Source organism: Macrosteles quadrilineatus, unplaced genomic scaffold (assembly GCF_028750875.1).
Source record: "Macrosteles quadrilineatus isolate MER2022 unplaced genomic scaffold, UCM_ALF_1.0 Scaffold_6__1_contigs__length_79288215, whole genome shotgun sequence".
NCBI lineage: Eukaryota > Metazoa > Arthropoda > Insecta > Hemiptera > Cicadellidae > Macrosteles > Macrosteles quadrilineatus.
In genome coordinates, this window is record NW_026542599.1 from 29,851,500 (window position 1) to 29,868,576 (window position 17,077).

The 17,077-nt window shown below is 35.3% G+C and overlaps 2 protein-coding genes across 2 annotated transcripts; one reads left to right on the top strand and one right to left on the bottom strand.

Annotated features, from left to right (window-relative positions):
• Nucleotides 1-1,546: 1,546 nt before the first annotated feature.
• On the top strand, nucleotides 1,547-12,295 carry LOC128996596 (protein CLP1 homolog). The gene is made up of 8 exons (XM_054421992.1): nucleotides 1,547-1,745; nucleotides 3,123-3,284; nucleotides 3,439-3,658; nucleotides 4,455-4,625; nucleotides 6,036-6,226; nucleotides 9,876-10,095; nucleotides 11,645-11,738; nucleotides 11,958-12,295. Exons 1-8 carry the CDS (start codon nucleotides 1,638-1,640, stop codon nucleotides 12,067-12,069), a joined length of 1,278 nt encoding a protein of 425 aa, XP_054277967.1. The 5' UTR covers nucleotides 1,547-1,637; the 3' UTR covers nucleotides 12,070-12,295.
• Nucleotides 12,296-12,909: 614 nt separating this feature from the next.
• Nucleotides 12,910-14,999, bottom strand: LOC128996464 (zinc finger HIT domain-containing protein 2). Its single transcript, XM_054421818.1, has one exon. It carries the CDS (start codon nucleotides 14,687-14,689, stop codon nucleotides 13,628-13,630), a length of 1,062 nt encoding a protein of 353 aa, XP_054277793.1. The 5' UTR covers nucleotides 14,690-14,999; the 3' UTR covers nucleotides 12,910-13,627.
• Between the last annotated feature and the right edge of the window lie 2,078 nt (nucleotides 15,000-17,077).

Here is a 17,077-nt window from a genome sequence, read left to right on the forward strand (position 1 = left end):
AGGAGGGTATACAAATAACCAATTATATTGCAGGGAATCATTTATGATCATTAATTATCTTTGGGTGTAAGAGAGGGAGAGTCCGTGTACTTTCCCCTAAAAACTTTTGTAAAATCTCTTAAAACGATATTTTTTTTATTTTTAACAAAATTAATCTATGTGTCACAGAAAATTGCCAAGTACATTGCATCTTACCTGGTCTAGGAAATGGCCCCGCCCCTGTCTGGTGGTGCCCGTGACATGAGGGGACAAGTAATATTTTTCAAATATATAGTGTTATTTGGACTAATATGATTTTTTAACGGTGAAATGGTTACTTTACAAATTTAGATGAAACTGCAATACGAATACCGAACCAAAAATTTCTTGGGTGTTCCTTAAGAATGATTTAAATCAACTACATAGATTTTGCCATTCTTTTAGTTCAGCTAAAGATAAGCTATTTTATAAAATAAATAAGTTATAAATAAGCATAAGTTATGTTTAAAACCGGGGGAAATTGAGTATTACATTTTGATTACTAGAATCCATAGTCAATGGTAGTACGTTGATAATGTCATCTTTTGTAGAATAATTTATAGACTATTTTACTACTTTAACATTATTTCATAAAAAAAATTGTACGGCCTATCCTGTATCGTTATTACTAAACAGTAACACATATAGTCGTAATCGTAATAGTCGTATGTGTGGATCAGCACCGCCACGCCACGCACGCCACCTTTAAAGGTGGCCGTGATAAAACATGCATCACATAAAGCTTCAGACTTTATGACAGAGTGTAATAATATTCGTGCAGTACCCAAAAACCGGTATATTTTGTATTCGTTTTTATGTAGGTGTTATGTTAGTTACTTCCTGTTATCCTTATAACACTAAACATAATTGCTGTAGTCACTATTATTCCCGTAGATAACTTTAGTCACAGCATTAAGTGTCATTGTTTTTCAGGCCACACTCGTACTTGATATTGGGATTGGAATGAATATATTGATCAGGGAAGGAATAACACATCGAATGGATTGATCATTAATATCATAGAAACATAGACTATTATAACACTAGAATTCTCCTCCCATTGTAAAAATCTTGAACGTTTGATTATTGAAATAATATGGGTTTTATGTTGACAACATCAAACGCCAGTGTTGACGAAATTATTTTTCTCTTATTTTAGGATTTATTTTATGATTTTTCCTTACTATTAGGTTATACATCAGACGCATAAAATATACAACACAAAACCAAAAATTGTTGTGGTCATTGACCACTTTTTCAACCACTGGAGGGAAAAAAGTGTCTCTATGGACTTATTTAAGGCAAGCCTGCTTTCCTGTCAATTTCCCTAATAAATCAATAAAGCAGTGTTTTAAATCTATGCTTAAGCGGTGCTTATGCTATTTAGGCAGCGTAACTGCATGGGGAAAATTAGTAAGCTTTTTGATCAGCAGGAAAAGAATAACTATGAGTCAAGATTTGATTGGCTGTTGGACTTTTTTCTGCTAGTACTAGTACTATAATTGCTTTTTGTGTTTGTCTGTCTGTCTGAGGTTATGTTTTAAACTACAATTTGGACAAATTTTACTAAACACGGAAACACGAATTTTCAATTAGGTAGCCTATAAAATTGAAGTAAAATGGCTGATGACAAGGACAAGGATACAATCGTTCAAGAATTTCAGTTGGATCCCGATGCAGAACTCAGATTCGAAGTTGAGAACAAAAATGAGACAGTAGTGATAGAGGTAGGTCTTAGTCTCATACCGCTAACTTTACTGAGTGATAGGTAGGCTAGTTTTAATTTTACATAATTCCAATCAAAATTACGTAGGCTAACAAACAATATCTGTTCAAGCCAATACAATCGCAGGAATCAATGATTAGGTAGGTAGTCTTTGGGCTCTTGTCGGCGTTTTCAATATTAAGTGACGGGACGAAAAAGAGTACGGAGACTTTCACAGCTTAACTCTAGGTATATCTAGTCTGGTACAATGCCTAGTAAGATGTTGATGTGTTGCTGCTCTGGAAGGAAACTCCTCAAATTGCCTAAGTAGGCCTAACACGTATTTTATGCAGGCGAGGAAATAACTTAGTGACTTAACCCTGTTAGCATGACCAGCCTGGCAATGACAGGCTTGCAGTGAGCCAAAAGATTGCTGAAGATGAATATTCTCAGACCTCGTTTTTGCAGGATCAGTAGGCTATTTCTTCGGTCAAGGGTGTGTGTCCCGACAACAAATCACCATAGCTCACATGGCAATGAAACATTGTGTGATAAGCGCCATAGACAAATAGAATAGATACCTATAGACTGTCAAAGGAAGGTTCGGGAGCCCACCGCTAGGAGTGTCGTGTAGTTACGGCGCACACCGCTGCAGGCGAGGAGCGCAGGAGCCGTATGCGACCAGCAGATGCTGCAGCAGTGAGCGCCGTAACTACACGGCAAACCTAGCGGTGGACCCCAGAACTTATGCTAACCGCAGCACAGCTGACGGTCTATATTTATTCTATTTGTCTATGTACACGTTCAACAGGTATTTCTGTATGACCAGATGCCTAAGTTTCAGAAGCAGGAAGCATACCCTTGATAGTTTACTGCAAACTTGGTCTACATGGTCACTCCAGGTTAGTTTCTGGTCGAGATTGAATCCGTAAAACTTCAACGGATCATTCAGAGGAGCACGTTTGGCCAGACTGCAGACAAGAGACTGTGTTTTGGTTTGGTTCAGCTTGAAGCCATTGGCCTCAAACCAGTTCGAAGCTTCGAGTAATTGTGTATCGGCTTGATCGACCATAAAGTGCTCGACGGGCAGTTTTAGGGTTAGGCCTAAAATATAAATTTTTAAAAGGCTTAGGTGCTAGGTCTAGGTCTTGCTAAATCCCTGCAATCATCACTGGCTTGTCCATGTAAACTCGTACTGAACCGGTTCTTCACTGTCTTTGATCAACCCATAGAGAAGTAGGTCTAATATAGTCTATAACGATGACCAGGCTTGATGCTGAAAAAAATTTACAATAAACAAACAACCTTAGTTTTTTGCTCGTCTTTCAAACAAAAAATCATTTTGTGACCTTTATAATGCTTTTATTCATACCACCAATCTTAAATTATTTTGTTTCAGGTTAAAAGTGGAATGGCTGAAATATTTGGAACTGAACTGGTCAAAGGCAAGTCATACACATTCCATACTGGGGCCAAAGTAGCAGTCTTCACTTATCAAGGTTGTAATATAGAGCTCAGAGGAAGGAAAAATATCAGTTATATTGCCAAAGAGACTCCTATGGTAAGTTTATGCCTTTATGCCCTTTCCAGAAAGAGAGGGTTTTGCATTATTATCTTTGCCTCTAAAGCTCAAGATGCAGGGACTTTTAGACCGTCAAGAGAAACTGTCCTAACATCTATGACATCAGCTCATATGTACGATTCTTCTTCCGTAGATGTTCTACCTGAACTGTCACGCATGTCTGGAGCAGTTGCGTATCAAGGCGGAGGCAGACTCTGGGCGTGGACCCGTCACACTAGTAGTCGGGCCTGTAGACGTGGGCAAGTCTACAGTCACCAAGATACTGCTAAACTACGCAGCCAGGATGGGCCGACGACCCATATACGTAGACCTTGACGTGGGGCAGGGAGGCATCTCCATTCCCGGCACTATTGGTATGGACTTAATCTTGTTAGGACATATAAAGGTGCTAACTAAATATAGTAATCCAAAAGATTTGCTTGTGAGTTGCAAATTCAAACTAGTAAATGCGTTTTTTTAAGGGATGGGGTTTGTTCATGGCTTACCTGAGATAGGTATAAGACTAGGTTTTATGGACAAAATAAAGGTTAAACAATCTAACACTGATATTTCATTGTGTGGGACTTACCGTATGTGATTTCTATTGAACTGTCAAATATTTCATCAGCTGTTATATCTATATAAATTTGGGTTTAAACATTTCATTTCATAAAAGGACTGCTTTAGAGAGTAAAGATAAGATTTTAAGTAAGATTTTACACTTATTCTTCACTCTATTCACCATCAACTCTGTGCTATATTTTGCTTATCATTTTTATTCTATAAAAAGTAAAAATCTGTTACACTAAACACTAGTTTAAGTTTATTTGCTATTTCTTTTATGCGTTGTCCTGACTGTTTATTCTGTCTAGGCATCCACTAAGTATTTTTCAATCCTCCATCCTATCACAGTTCATCTTCCTTTTGTTCCCCTTACATCTGTTACTATCAACTTAATTTTCCGAGAAATTCTCTCTTCTCGCTCACCCATCTTTATTCCTAATTCCATCCCACTTTGATCTTAATATCCGTTGAAATCTCATCCCTCAACAAGTGTTCTTTTCCATTCTCTGTTTATACTTCCATCACATTAATTACCCCATGTTACTCTTATACCAAACAATGTTGATAACCTTACAATAAACCAAAGTTATCTCTTGGCCACACCAGGTGCTGTGATGGTGGAGCGACCTGCCTCAGTAGATGAAGGGTTTTCTCAACAAGCTCCTCTCGTCTACCACTACGGGCACAAGAGTCTCAACCTTAATCTTACTCTGTTCAACACACTTGTCTCACGCATGGCGGAAGTAATCCACGAACGAATGGCAGCTAACAAGAAAGGTAATCACGTCAAAAGTTGTATAATCTAATCTGACTTGGTTATTTTGAAATATCAATGTCCACAGGTTAAGTGTTGGTGTTTATTTTCCAAGTTTAGAGGCTCTAGAAAAATTATTTATGTTAAATAAATGAATGTGTAGTTGTGGGAAAAGTTTCTATTTCAGAGTTAGTTGTTAACATGATATTATTAAGATTAGAGAACATTTTAAATATCTCGTTTAGAAGATTGAACACTCTTTTTTAAGTCAATATATTTAGTAGGACTCTCAAATTTTATTTTGGAAAATTACTTGGCTTTCCATTTGATACCAATCATCTGGGGCTTACCCAACTTTTAATAAGGCTGAATAATCTGCAGCAAGCATTTTTAGAAGCCCTTCATTTCAAAACTTTATTATGAATATGAAAATAAGATTATGAATATGACTCTTTTAATTAGTAAACTTTCTACAAATATATATTTCTCTTGCTCCGCTTCCCAGAGGTGACACTGAGCTGAAATCAGACCTGTCACTTCTCTTTAGGAGTATCCATCCATGCCTAACTTATGAAATCACTAAGGCTACTTGCTACTACTAAAACTTTCTGGGATTTCTACATTTTCCACTGATTGTGTATTTTGGCCTGTAGCCTTCATCATACTAATATTATAAATGTGAAAGTTTGTGTGTTTGTTTGTTTATTTGTTTGTTTGAAGTTCAATCACGCATTAACTACTGGTGGGATTGTGTTGAAATTTGGTATGATGATAGCTCACATTCCCGATTAACATATAGACATATTCTTACCTCAAAAATCCTTTTGGGCTCCGCCCCAGCGGCTCTAGAATTTCCCATGTTAACCTTATTAGTATTATTAGTAGATATGTAGCCTAATAGCTGAATTTTCTTGACTTTTGTCTATTGCATTTGTTGTAAATGTTGAAGGACAATAAAACGTTTCTGATTTCTGATTCATATTTAAAAGGAATTAAATAATTTTGCCAGCTGTTTCAACTACGCAATTCGTTTCTATGATATTCAAGAGCATTAAAAGGTTATACGGTTTACCAACAGGGTGCAGCACCATTAGTTCTTTATACATTTATGACAACAGCTAATTTGAACCAAGCAGCAACAAAAACCTGTGTGTGAGGACTTTACTTCGTTCTATTGCTTAGGTGAAGTGATAGAACATTATGGCTATGGTTGATATTCTATATCCTATAGTATACAGTAGATTATAGTAAATTTTCCAAATTTTCTCAAAACGTGTCCTCTCTCATTGCAAATGCAAAGCACGAGTATTTAACTACAATAAGCATTGCATACTAACCCCGTACGAAGGACGGGTACTCAGCTAGTACATTATAAATACCAAATCATAAAGTACATAGGCTATTTTTATCAATATATTTCTATCATGTTACAGCTAATGCCTCTGGTATCATTATCAACACCTGTGGTTGGATCAAGAACGATGGCTACAAGCATCTGATGCACGCAGCACAGGCGTTTGAGGTAGACGTGATTCTGGTGTTGGATCAGGAACGACTTTACAACGAGCTTGTCCGAGACATGCCCAACTTCGTCAAAGTAGTTTTGTTGCCTAAGAGTGGCGGGGTGAGAATTACATTTTCTAGTTCTTGATTAGTTCTAACTTAAGTATTAGTTTCTATTATAATTTCTAACAGATATATATATACAGTTAAAGAAAATTTTCTATTGCTTAAAAAACTGAAAATATAAGAATATTTCAAATATTTGTAATTTTTTTAATATTTGTAATGTGTGTTGGATCAGTTGACCTTCATTAATTGCACGAAGTGTAACCTCAAGACACCAAGTATCCTCCAATTCAGTTGCATCTATATTGCAATTATGATTTGTATCAATTGCCTCACACATTAGCCTGCCAGATGCATAAAAACATCCCTGAGGATTTGAATGATTTTTGTTAGCCACCTCACAGCCAGATCTGATTTTTAATGGTTCATTTTTGGCAAACAATATTTTAGCTCCTAAATACACTGGTCTGCATAATAATAGTATTCAATAACAAAAACATTGCTTGTCTTCTACAAAACAGGCTATCCTATTAGGTATTTTCTATTGCTTTACGATGACTTTGTACTTGAAATGTTATCACACAACCCAATATTTTACAAAACAATCTGAGGACCTTTAGTCTGCGATGTCTGTGGTCACGGCAAAATCGTAAACACCTAAATAAGAAAACATCTTTTGGGGTCACGGTAGGATCGGGGACGTCTTCTTACTTAACTTCTGCGGTCACAAGACCAATAACATCTTCTGCGGTCACGGCCAATTAGAGAACATCTTCTGGGGTATTGGGAAATCAAGAACTTCTTCTGCAAACTTGATAACATCTTCAGTAGTTGCGGTGAAATCATGAACATCACGCACATCTTACGAGGTTAAAAAAATATTCGACATCTTCCCTGGTAACATTATTGTCTCCCACAATCACAGTAAAATCGTCAATCCCGAGCCTCTTCGTAAACAATCTCCACGATCCCGGAAATTTGCACTAGGTTCGGCTCGACTCGATCCAAGCTTGGCCCGACAATCATTTTCTGCCTGTACGGATCTCTTGTGCCAACCCGAAAATATGGAGTTCCCGGACCCGTAGACCCCTATTAAAATACATGTCATTAAAATACAAAATAATAGTATTAAAATACACCTGGGGACTAGGAATCAAGAAAACCAGGTTTATTTTTTCAGATTTTGTAGTAAAAAATAACAGTTAAATTATTCACATTATGCCAGTTACCACAGTAGTTTTATTCAAATTTTAAAAACAAAGCAACAACCAACAACATATAAATTGACAAGACAAATTAGTTTAAAAAAATGTATATTGTATAATCAAACATTTTAGATTTAAATTTAAAATTTAATCATTTATCTCAAGTAGGTACTCATAAGATCACCCTTTTTACTGGGGTTTATCTAAATATATAAAAGGCAAAGCCCTCACTGACTCACTCACTCACTCACTCATCACTAATTCTCCAACTTCCCATTTACCTAGGAGGCTGAAATTCGGTACACCGATTCTTTGGGCATTAAATAGGAAAACTAAGTAGTTTTTATTCTGATCGGGCTTTCGGGCTCCGCCCCAGTGGCTCTGGAGTTTCCCATGTTAACCTTATGATTTTTCATATTTAAAAGGAATTTCTTAACAGCTGTTTCAATTCAACAAGTTGGTTCTGTTCTATGATGTTCAATAGCATTAAAGTTACAAGGATTACCAACAGGGTGCAGCACTATTATTTTTTTTAAATTTATGACTACAGCCAATTTGCAACCAAAAGGTGAGTGAGCGTAGCGAACGAACTTCAACCTGGAAGCGAGGTAGCGAACGAGCTAACCTGAAGGCAAGTGAGCGGAGCGAACGAGATCCAACCCAAAGGTGAGTGAGCGTAAGCGAACGAACTTCAACCAGGACGTGATTGAGCCATGCGAACGAGCTCACTTGTGAAGTTAAACGGGGCAAAGCCCGCGGGTACAGCTAGTTCCTATATATATATATATACCTACCCCAACCCCCGGCTAGAAAAGTCAGATGGACGACCATGCATGGGGGTTCCAACGTGCACCAATCAGAATATTGATGGCTTTTTGCTAAGCGTGCTTGTGATGAGAAGGCTTTAAGCCCAACAAACAATTTATACAGGTCTCTTGAACAAGGAAATAGCTTTCTGTATTTTAAATCTACTCCCACTAAACGCTACATTACAATGTTAACCAACCTGTTTATACAAATAATTAGCCATTGTCACCAATAATAATAATCTATAATATTAAAACGAAACAGTGTAAACAATGTTGTAACAATGTTTACATATTTTAATTCTTCATGGTAGCTTTCTGTTTACATTTAATGTTTGTCTGCTTTAACTTTGTTTGGGTTAGGCCCGGAAATATTGATGTCATAAAAAGAAGATCAAGAATAATCAGGAATCACGTTTTAAAATTACCACCACAACCTCAGCCGGGTTTTATACAAAGATAAACAGATAGATGACATAGATTGAACACAACGTCAACATTGACCTAGGATACTGCAATTAGACAACTCATCCTTTGATGAAATCGTGTTCAGTTGTGGTTACGTTTGGGGTTGCCTATATCAGCGCCCCCAAACATGAAAATATCACTTTTATTTCAACTATGAATATATTGTAGTTTAAATTAACTAATATGGGAAATTACGATGTACATTTATTAAATGAGGGTGGGTAATTATCAAGGATAGAACTGATAACGGTATGGATAATAAACATTGACAATTACGTCATTAGCTTTACTATAGGTCGGCCGCTTAGAAAACGACCTCCTCCAGCATTGGTTTAGCATTAGCGCGCAGGTCGTTTTCTAAGCGGCCGACCTATAGCGTGTTTACTTTTTATATTCCTGCTGCATGTGATTCTTTTTTTCAAATGAATATTATTTGAACCAAACAGCTGTTTCAAAACAAACTGTTATTGTTTTTACTTTTCTTTGTTTACGCTTATTTATTTAGCAATTAATGCAGTAAAATTGATATAAAGGATAGGTGTGACGATTAGTTTTGATGTTAGGACACCAAAGTTAAATTGGTACTTACGTATTATACGGAGGCCACTTATTTTACAGCGCGCTGCGGCGGTTAGGTTAGGTTGGGTTATCATAAGTTTTTATGACTCATCTCGTATAGTTCGATTCATAACGAAACTAGGAAAGTTCTACAAACATATTTATGATATCCCAACTTAACCCAACCGCCGCAGCGCGCTGTAAAATAAGTGGCCTCCGTATAATACGTAAGTACCGTTAAATTATTTGTAATGTGAATTTTATTTGATATTATCGTTTTATTTTAGGTCGTATCTATTCAGACCTACTGGAAATTGTGTATAGTAGTTGTATTGTGGTGATAATAATTATGGAAGAGGCAGGTATGCTATGGAAGGTGGTATCGTTGACTAGGTCTATACACTTCTCAATTGACTATTAGTCTCCCTACGCTACATATTTGGTCACACAACATTTGTTTACAAGATGATTTTTCACATTAAAACTGCTAGAAACTTTGTCTTTATACGTGTAAACTAGCTGATCTGAATTGTACACGGTTTTAACTGACTACTGAATTCCCGTACGTAGGACGGGCTAATACCTCGTCATATTTATGATTTAAATATTTTTGTGCCTTTAAAAAACTGTATAAAAATATATTAATGTATTCCATGATTTTCTACAGGTTGTAGAAAGGTTACAAAGTTACCGGATAGAAGCAAGAGACATGAGGACGAGAGAATATTTCTACGGAGCAAGGACGCCACTACACCCACACTCCTTTGACGTCAAGTGGGCAGATCTCAAGATATACAAGGTTGGCGCCCCTGCCCTGCCTGATAGCTGCATGCCGCTTGGTATGAGGGCGGAGGACAATATGACAAAGCTAGTAGCAGTGTCTCCAGGTACTGTGGAACATTGTTTCTTACCTTAGGTGAAAGGTATGTGATTGTAATATTAAGTTTAAATGTCCGCTTAATAGTTTGGCCAGTCTTGTATGAATAGTCTGTTTAATTTTGATATTTACACACCTCGTTTAGTACAATAATAGTACGTAATTATTTATCCATAATAAACTAATACAGTTGAATTGTCTTTTATTCAGGCTCTTTGGTCTAACTAATAGTACAAGTCAAGACTAAAAATAATGGATACTAAAACACACATTTTGTGCGTACAGTAACAGTACTAAACTAGCAGAGTCCTAATCCAAACTAATTGGAACCCTGTTTGCATTAGCCAAAAATGTGGCAAAATGAAATCAAACAATGTTTTTGATTTTATTTGCATGGAGCAACATCTGTGATCATCTTCTTGTTCATGACAACCTTAAATACCCCCGCCGCAGCAAACCTGCCGTCTAAGCGAATTTCCATTTGGCCGAATTGATTTTCAATTGATCTATTTAAATAACATTAGGTTTAACGAGTACCTAGGTTTGCTGCTACAAGGAAACTAATAAAGTAGTGTGTTTTTAGTAAAATATTGATAGCTTACTATAAAATAAATAAATTTGCCAAGTTTGATCAAAATATATCCATAAACAAGCAAACTACAACATTTTACAATATTCTCCATAAGAATAACATGGGAATTTTAAATTTACAATTTTTTTAGTTTTCTCCGTAACCAATAACCGTACAAAAACACTTTGATATACTGAATTGTTTGTTTTTTTAAGCTCTTTAAGAAGGTTTAGAGAAAAATTGGGAAATTTTGTGTTTTGAGGGTAAAAAGTGAGAAAAACCAATTTTTACCCCATAAAACCCCCCATAAAACCCTGTTCCCATGGTCCGATCATGCTGGATCGCGAACTCATTCAAGTTTATCCCGCCTTACACCTTCAAACCAAATTTCATCAAAATCGGATAAAAATTACTCAAGTTATCGTGTTCACGGACACATATATATATATATAAATCTATATATATATATACCTATATATATATATACATATATAAAAATTTGAACGAATGGTGTTTTTGGCCTCTGGGGACATTAAAATGAAAAAGTAAATCGGTCCCGGGCCTAAGTCTTACCATGAGACCTACGGTAATAGCTACTTCCCTATAGGGAAATTCGCTAAAAGGAAGCAACAAATCACAGTTACTGTTAATAAATGAACACTCGGCTATAGGCTTTTAATTTTTATTAAAAGTTCCCAGTTTCATACCAAAAATTCAGTACAGTAGAACCTTGATAACAAGACTCTCATAATAATTATTAAATAAGTCTCATTATTAAGATCAGGGGTGACATGTTATCAGGGTCTTGTTATCAAGGTTCCACTGTACTTTCTAACAAAATTCTCAGACCTTTTCCCGGTCATCAAAATTCACATAGGCCCCTACAAATAATATGGACAAATTTATGTGACAATAGTACGATTTTCAATTTAATTCATTTGGGCTAGCTTGTTTATTATTATGATTTCTTCTTTTGTAATTGTTCCAGGTCCTAACCTTTTGCATCACATTTTGGCAATCACTTTTGCAAACAGCATTGAAGATGATGTGATTCAAACAAATGTAGCTGGCTTCATATGTGTGTAAGTATAGTTTGTCCGTTGTAAACTCTCGAATAAAGTAGTTACAGTAGTTATCATTATCACTGCTTTTGATATAATACACCCTTCTATGTGTGTAGTATTAGTGGACACTCCCATGGTTTGGGAATCCGTGACGCTACTGGCATTAGTTCTTACCATACTGAAATTAATGTTTTCTGTCAATATTTGTAATTATTTTTACCACATGTTTGTTTTCAGGACAAACGTAGATGTCGATCGTCAGACAGTGACAGTGTTATCGCCCCAGCCAAGACCATTGCCGGACACTATCTATCTTCTGTCTGAGATACAATTTATGGACAGCCACTAAAAAAAACTACCATTTCATAGAGACTATTGTCTGATTTCTGTATTTTCTGTTTGTGTCAACAAGATTGAGCAATTGTCTATTTTGTGGGATATTTTATGTAAAGTAATAAAATTTTTACATCATGATCCACAATGAAATTAACATTGTACATATTGAGACACTCAGGAATTAGGTATGATTAATTTTGTACCTTTACAAAAAATAAAACTTAATTGTAATTTTGTAATGATTGTTATTTATTTTATCCTCTTATAATCTCCACTTAGATTTATTACTTATCAGGTAAAAATGTTCATTTGTTGAGGCAGAAGATCCACTTGCCTGGAAAATTTAGGGACTTAACATCGCTAGATTACTGAAAATGCTAGGAGTTGTGAAAAAGCTTGACTGTAAAGATAGCAGAAGTACCTTTAAAATAAGGAGTAAAACCACTATCTATAATTATATTTCTATCAATTTTATCAAACCAATTTTGAATTAAAATTCATCTTTGATTAATTGTCCAACAATTCTGTTGCTGAAACCATTAGGATTTAATCTCAAAGGCCAGTCAATACATCATGAGTTTAAATCAAACCTTCACAACATCTATGCGAGCATAACTGGACAAAAACTGTTGAAAGCAGTAAGGTATTGTCAGTTACACCATGCTGACGAATCTGATTATAGAATGTGAAAGCCTTTTGATTAGCTTTTTGTCATTAACAAATTATGATAAGCTTAAACTAACTTGCCAAGCAAAGTCAAAAACTTATCCTCTGTTAAAAAGTACTAGCCTACCTTTAAAAATTCACAAAAAAACTGATATAAGGGTAAAAAAATAAACATGAGAATACTGAAGTTAAAAATGATTTTTAGTGGGTTTCCTGCTAAATACTGACAATTTAACTAAACCATATCTACAAAAAGAAAAGGATTATTCGACCAAATTTGAACGTCTAATGGAATACACATAAGTGGTAACTTGTTATGAAAAACTCTGATTTGTACACACTTTTGTAGGTCGCTTTAAATGTAATTTATCTATGATGGATAAGTTACAGTACGGTAACCTAACTAAACAACAATAATTTTAGAAACTCAAAAGAATATTAGTGAATTTCCCACACAGGGATGAAGCTATTACACTGTGGCACGGTAACAACTAGAGGCATTGTCCCCAGAGGCCAAAAACACTAAATTAGTTCAAATGTTTTTGTACATTCGGCCTAAAAACAATATCTAAATGTCATCTCACGTTAGTTATTTGGTAAATATAGCAACTAGGTCTAATTGATCATTTTTAACATGGTCGTACATTGTTGAGTTTTTGTAAATACTTGAGAATTCACAACATTTTAGGTACCGGTAGCCTATTAAAGCCAACTAAGCTAATTGTACATAGTTATATTAAGATTTTCAAAAGCTAACTTTTATCACATTTTAAGCTAGGCTGTAATTTTTAGCTTAGTTTTAATAGGCCCATTAGTGTTTTACTTTTTTACTTATATAGGCCTATAAGTTACTGTACAATGAGCATAGTTTTGGCACCTATTTTATTGGACTCACCTAACCTAACTTAATAATACTCCACTGCCCAGGAAAGGTAGAAGTCTATTTTCTTTAAATGTTTATTGATTTCACTCACTGATATTTTTTGTTGTGTGGAATTCCTAGCATCAGGGAATCGTTTGTAAAAATCACTTGAACTCGGAGAGTTTTTACTTTCTTTAACTTTTTTCTTGCATGCAGAGAACAGCTGATGTGTTTCACTTAGGGCTGCTAAAACATACAAGCTCTTTTTGGATTCTGAAGGTCCTTCGACAATTTGTCTAACATCCTCCTTCAACTGTCCTTCGTCTACATTGGTCAAAACACAGCTGTTACTAACTGCAGCTAGATGAACGGCTGCCACAGCATTTTCTGGATCTTCAAATACTTGATTGCTTGAAAGGTTTTTACTAAGGGAAACTATAGTGGTTCCTGCTTCTTGTGGGGAGTCAAGATAGTCGCCATTGAATATACGAGCCGTAAGACTGTATGCTGCGAGTATATTAACAACATTCCATCTCACACAGGGTGAGGGTGAGACTTTGGACAATTTTGATAATGGTTGGATATTCTCTAATAGTTTTGGTATATTGGAAGGAAGTTCAGGGGCTTGATTGACTGTGTCAAGGTCAGTTACAAGTTTCTTCTCCTCTTTGAATAACCACCAAGGCTGCCAATGAGGAACAATTTGGGAAACATCTCCTGAACGCAATAGTTCTTCAAACTGCTGTTTTTCTGCTAATGTTAATTTCTCCCACACTGAATCAGGATCATCAAGGTCCACGCCTGCTAGCCTCCCTGCTAAATCTTCAACGCTATCATCATCATCTGAATCAGGAACTTCTTCGTCAAACTGTTCATCAATGTTTTGCACTCGTTGAAGTATTTCCATCATTTTGGACTGTGTTTGAGGGTCAACATCCTCACTTCTAATTTGTTCCACAACACAGTCTTTGTAAAATGTTTCAGAACACTGAGAATGCAACTCAGACTGGTAACATTTTAAGGAACAGTATGGAATATTACATTTGGGACAAACATACTTTGAATCAGCTTGTTTACAAATTTGACATTGATTTGCACTTTCCATGATTGATCAAATTAATCAAAACAAATCAAAATATAGTGTTGAAATACTAAATAAGCCTATGAGTTCAATATTAAATGTCTTTTCCTAAAATTACTGGCACATCAGTGATCACACATTAAGCATCTTCAGGACTGGTTTACCATCCAAACACGATACAACAATTCAGAAACAAATATTTTAGGAACGGGCTTTCCACTATTCCAGAATATTGAAAATTGATTAAAGACAGTTCACCCCACTCAAATAACAAGACGAACTTACTTTTTACACATTAAATACGATATCATTACGTTCAAGTATCTCTCCTAACCTCAAAGAATAAAGAGAGGTTATGTTGTTCTGTTTTTGACAGCAGTCACTTCGTTGTTTCCAGGCGGATCTTTAGTTTTCATGAAACTGAGATGTCTGTTCTCGTTCCTGTAACACTCTAGGAATATAATCATTGATTATAAAGCCTATGTATTTTACACAAAATTCAGATATTATTATTTGAATTAAATCAAATAAATTGTAAATAAAGTTTCATTTATAAAAAAAATGGTTTCTTTTTTTGTTTCATAAATGTAAGTTTTTATTTATTTATTTGATTTAGTTCAAAAAATAATATCTGAATTTGGAATTTACTATATGTTGTAAAAAAAATTAGAACATCTACTAAATTCCAAACATAAATATACCAATATTGAAGAAAATTTAATAATATTAGGGATAGAAAGAGATAGAGAACAATATAAAGTAAAAGAAGAAATTAATATTTATATGAACTACAAAAACAACAAGTTGACAACAATCCAAATGAAAAAATACCAAAATTTTAGAAAATATTAATGAAAATGAATACAAATATATCATATAGAATTTAAATGAATCAATGAAGACATGAATTATGTAACAAGCAGGACATGTTTTAATATTATATGTTATTTGTTATTATATTATTTATTTACATATTTTTATTTGAGTTTTTTAAAATTTGAAAATGGCCTAGTGCCTAAACCTGGTTAGGAAGTTTTAAATAATTTTACACAACAATACCCCCGCCGCAGCAAACCTGCACACTAAGTGAATTTCAATTTGTCTGATTACATTTTTACTAAAATATTTCCATAAATAAAACCAACATACTACTTAATCCCAATTTAAATAACATTAGATTTAACGAGTGCTTATGTTTGCTGCTACGGGGAAGGTAAAAAGTGTTGTTTGACCATACGTCGATAGTATAGGACAAAAAAAATTGCCAAATTTTATCAACATCTATATATATAAAAGGCAAAGCCCTCACTGACTGACTCACTCACTCACTCATCACTAATTCTCCCACTTCCCATTTACCTAGGAGGCTGAAATTTGGTACACTGATTCTTTAGGCATTAAATAGGAAAACTAAGTGGTTTTTTATTCTGATCGGACTCTCGGGCTCCGCCCCAGTGGCTCTGGAATTTCCCATGTTAATCTTATGAGTACTTATATTTAAATGGAATTAATGAATCTTAACAGCTGTTTCTGTTTAAATCAAGTTGGTTCTGTTCTATGATGTTCAATAGCATTAAAGTTACAAGGATTACCAACAGGGTGCAGCACCATTATTTCTTTTACATTTATGACAACAGCTAATTTTTAACCAAAAGGTGAGTGAGCGTAGCGAACGAACTTCAACCTCAAGGCGAGTGAGCGTAGCGAACGAGCTAACCTGAAGGCAAGTGAGCGCAGCGAACGAGCTCCAACCTAAAGATGAGTGAGCGTAGCGAACGAGCTCCAACCTAAAGGTGAGTGAGCGTAGCGAACGAACTTCAACCAGGACATGATTGAGCCATGCGAACGAGATCATCTTGAAAATTAAGAAGTTAAACGGGACAAAGCCCGCGGGTTACAGCTAGTATATCTATAAACAAGTAAACTATACGGTAACAGTTTTCATTTTCTCTATAAGAATAACATGGGAATTTTAAATTAGACTATTCTTGAATTTTCTCTGTGACCGTTAGACATACAACAGCGCTTCAATATACCAAATTATTTCTTTTTTATGTTCTACAAAATGGTTTGGAAAGAAATTGAACATATTTTTGTTTTTTTTTCGGTCAAAAACGGGGAAACCCCATTTTTACCCCCATAAAACCCTGTTCCCCAGGTCCGATTATGCTGGATTGCGAACTCGTTCCAATAAACGTAGGTTTACACGTTTGTACCAAATTTCATCAAAATCTGATAATTTTTGCACGATTTATCGCGCTAACGGACACATATATATACAGTATATGAATTTGAACGAATGGTGTTTTTGGCCTCTAGGGACGTCAAAATGAAAAATTAAATCGGTCCCGGGTCCAGGTCTTTCTATGAGTACTACGGTTATAGCTTCTTCCCTATAGGGAAATTCGCTAA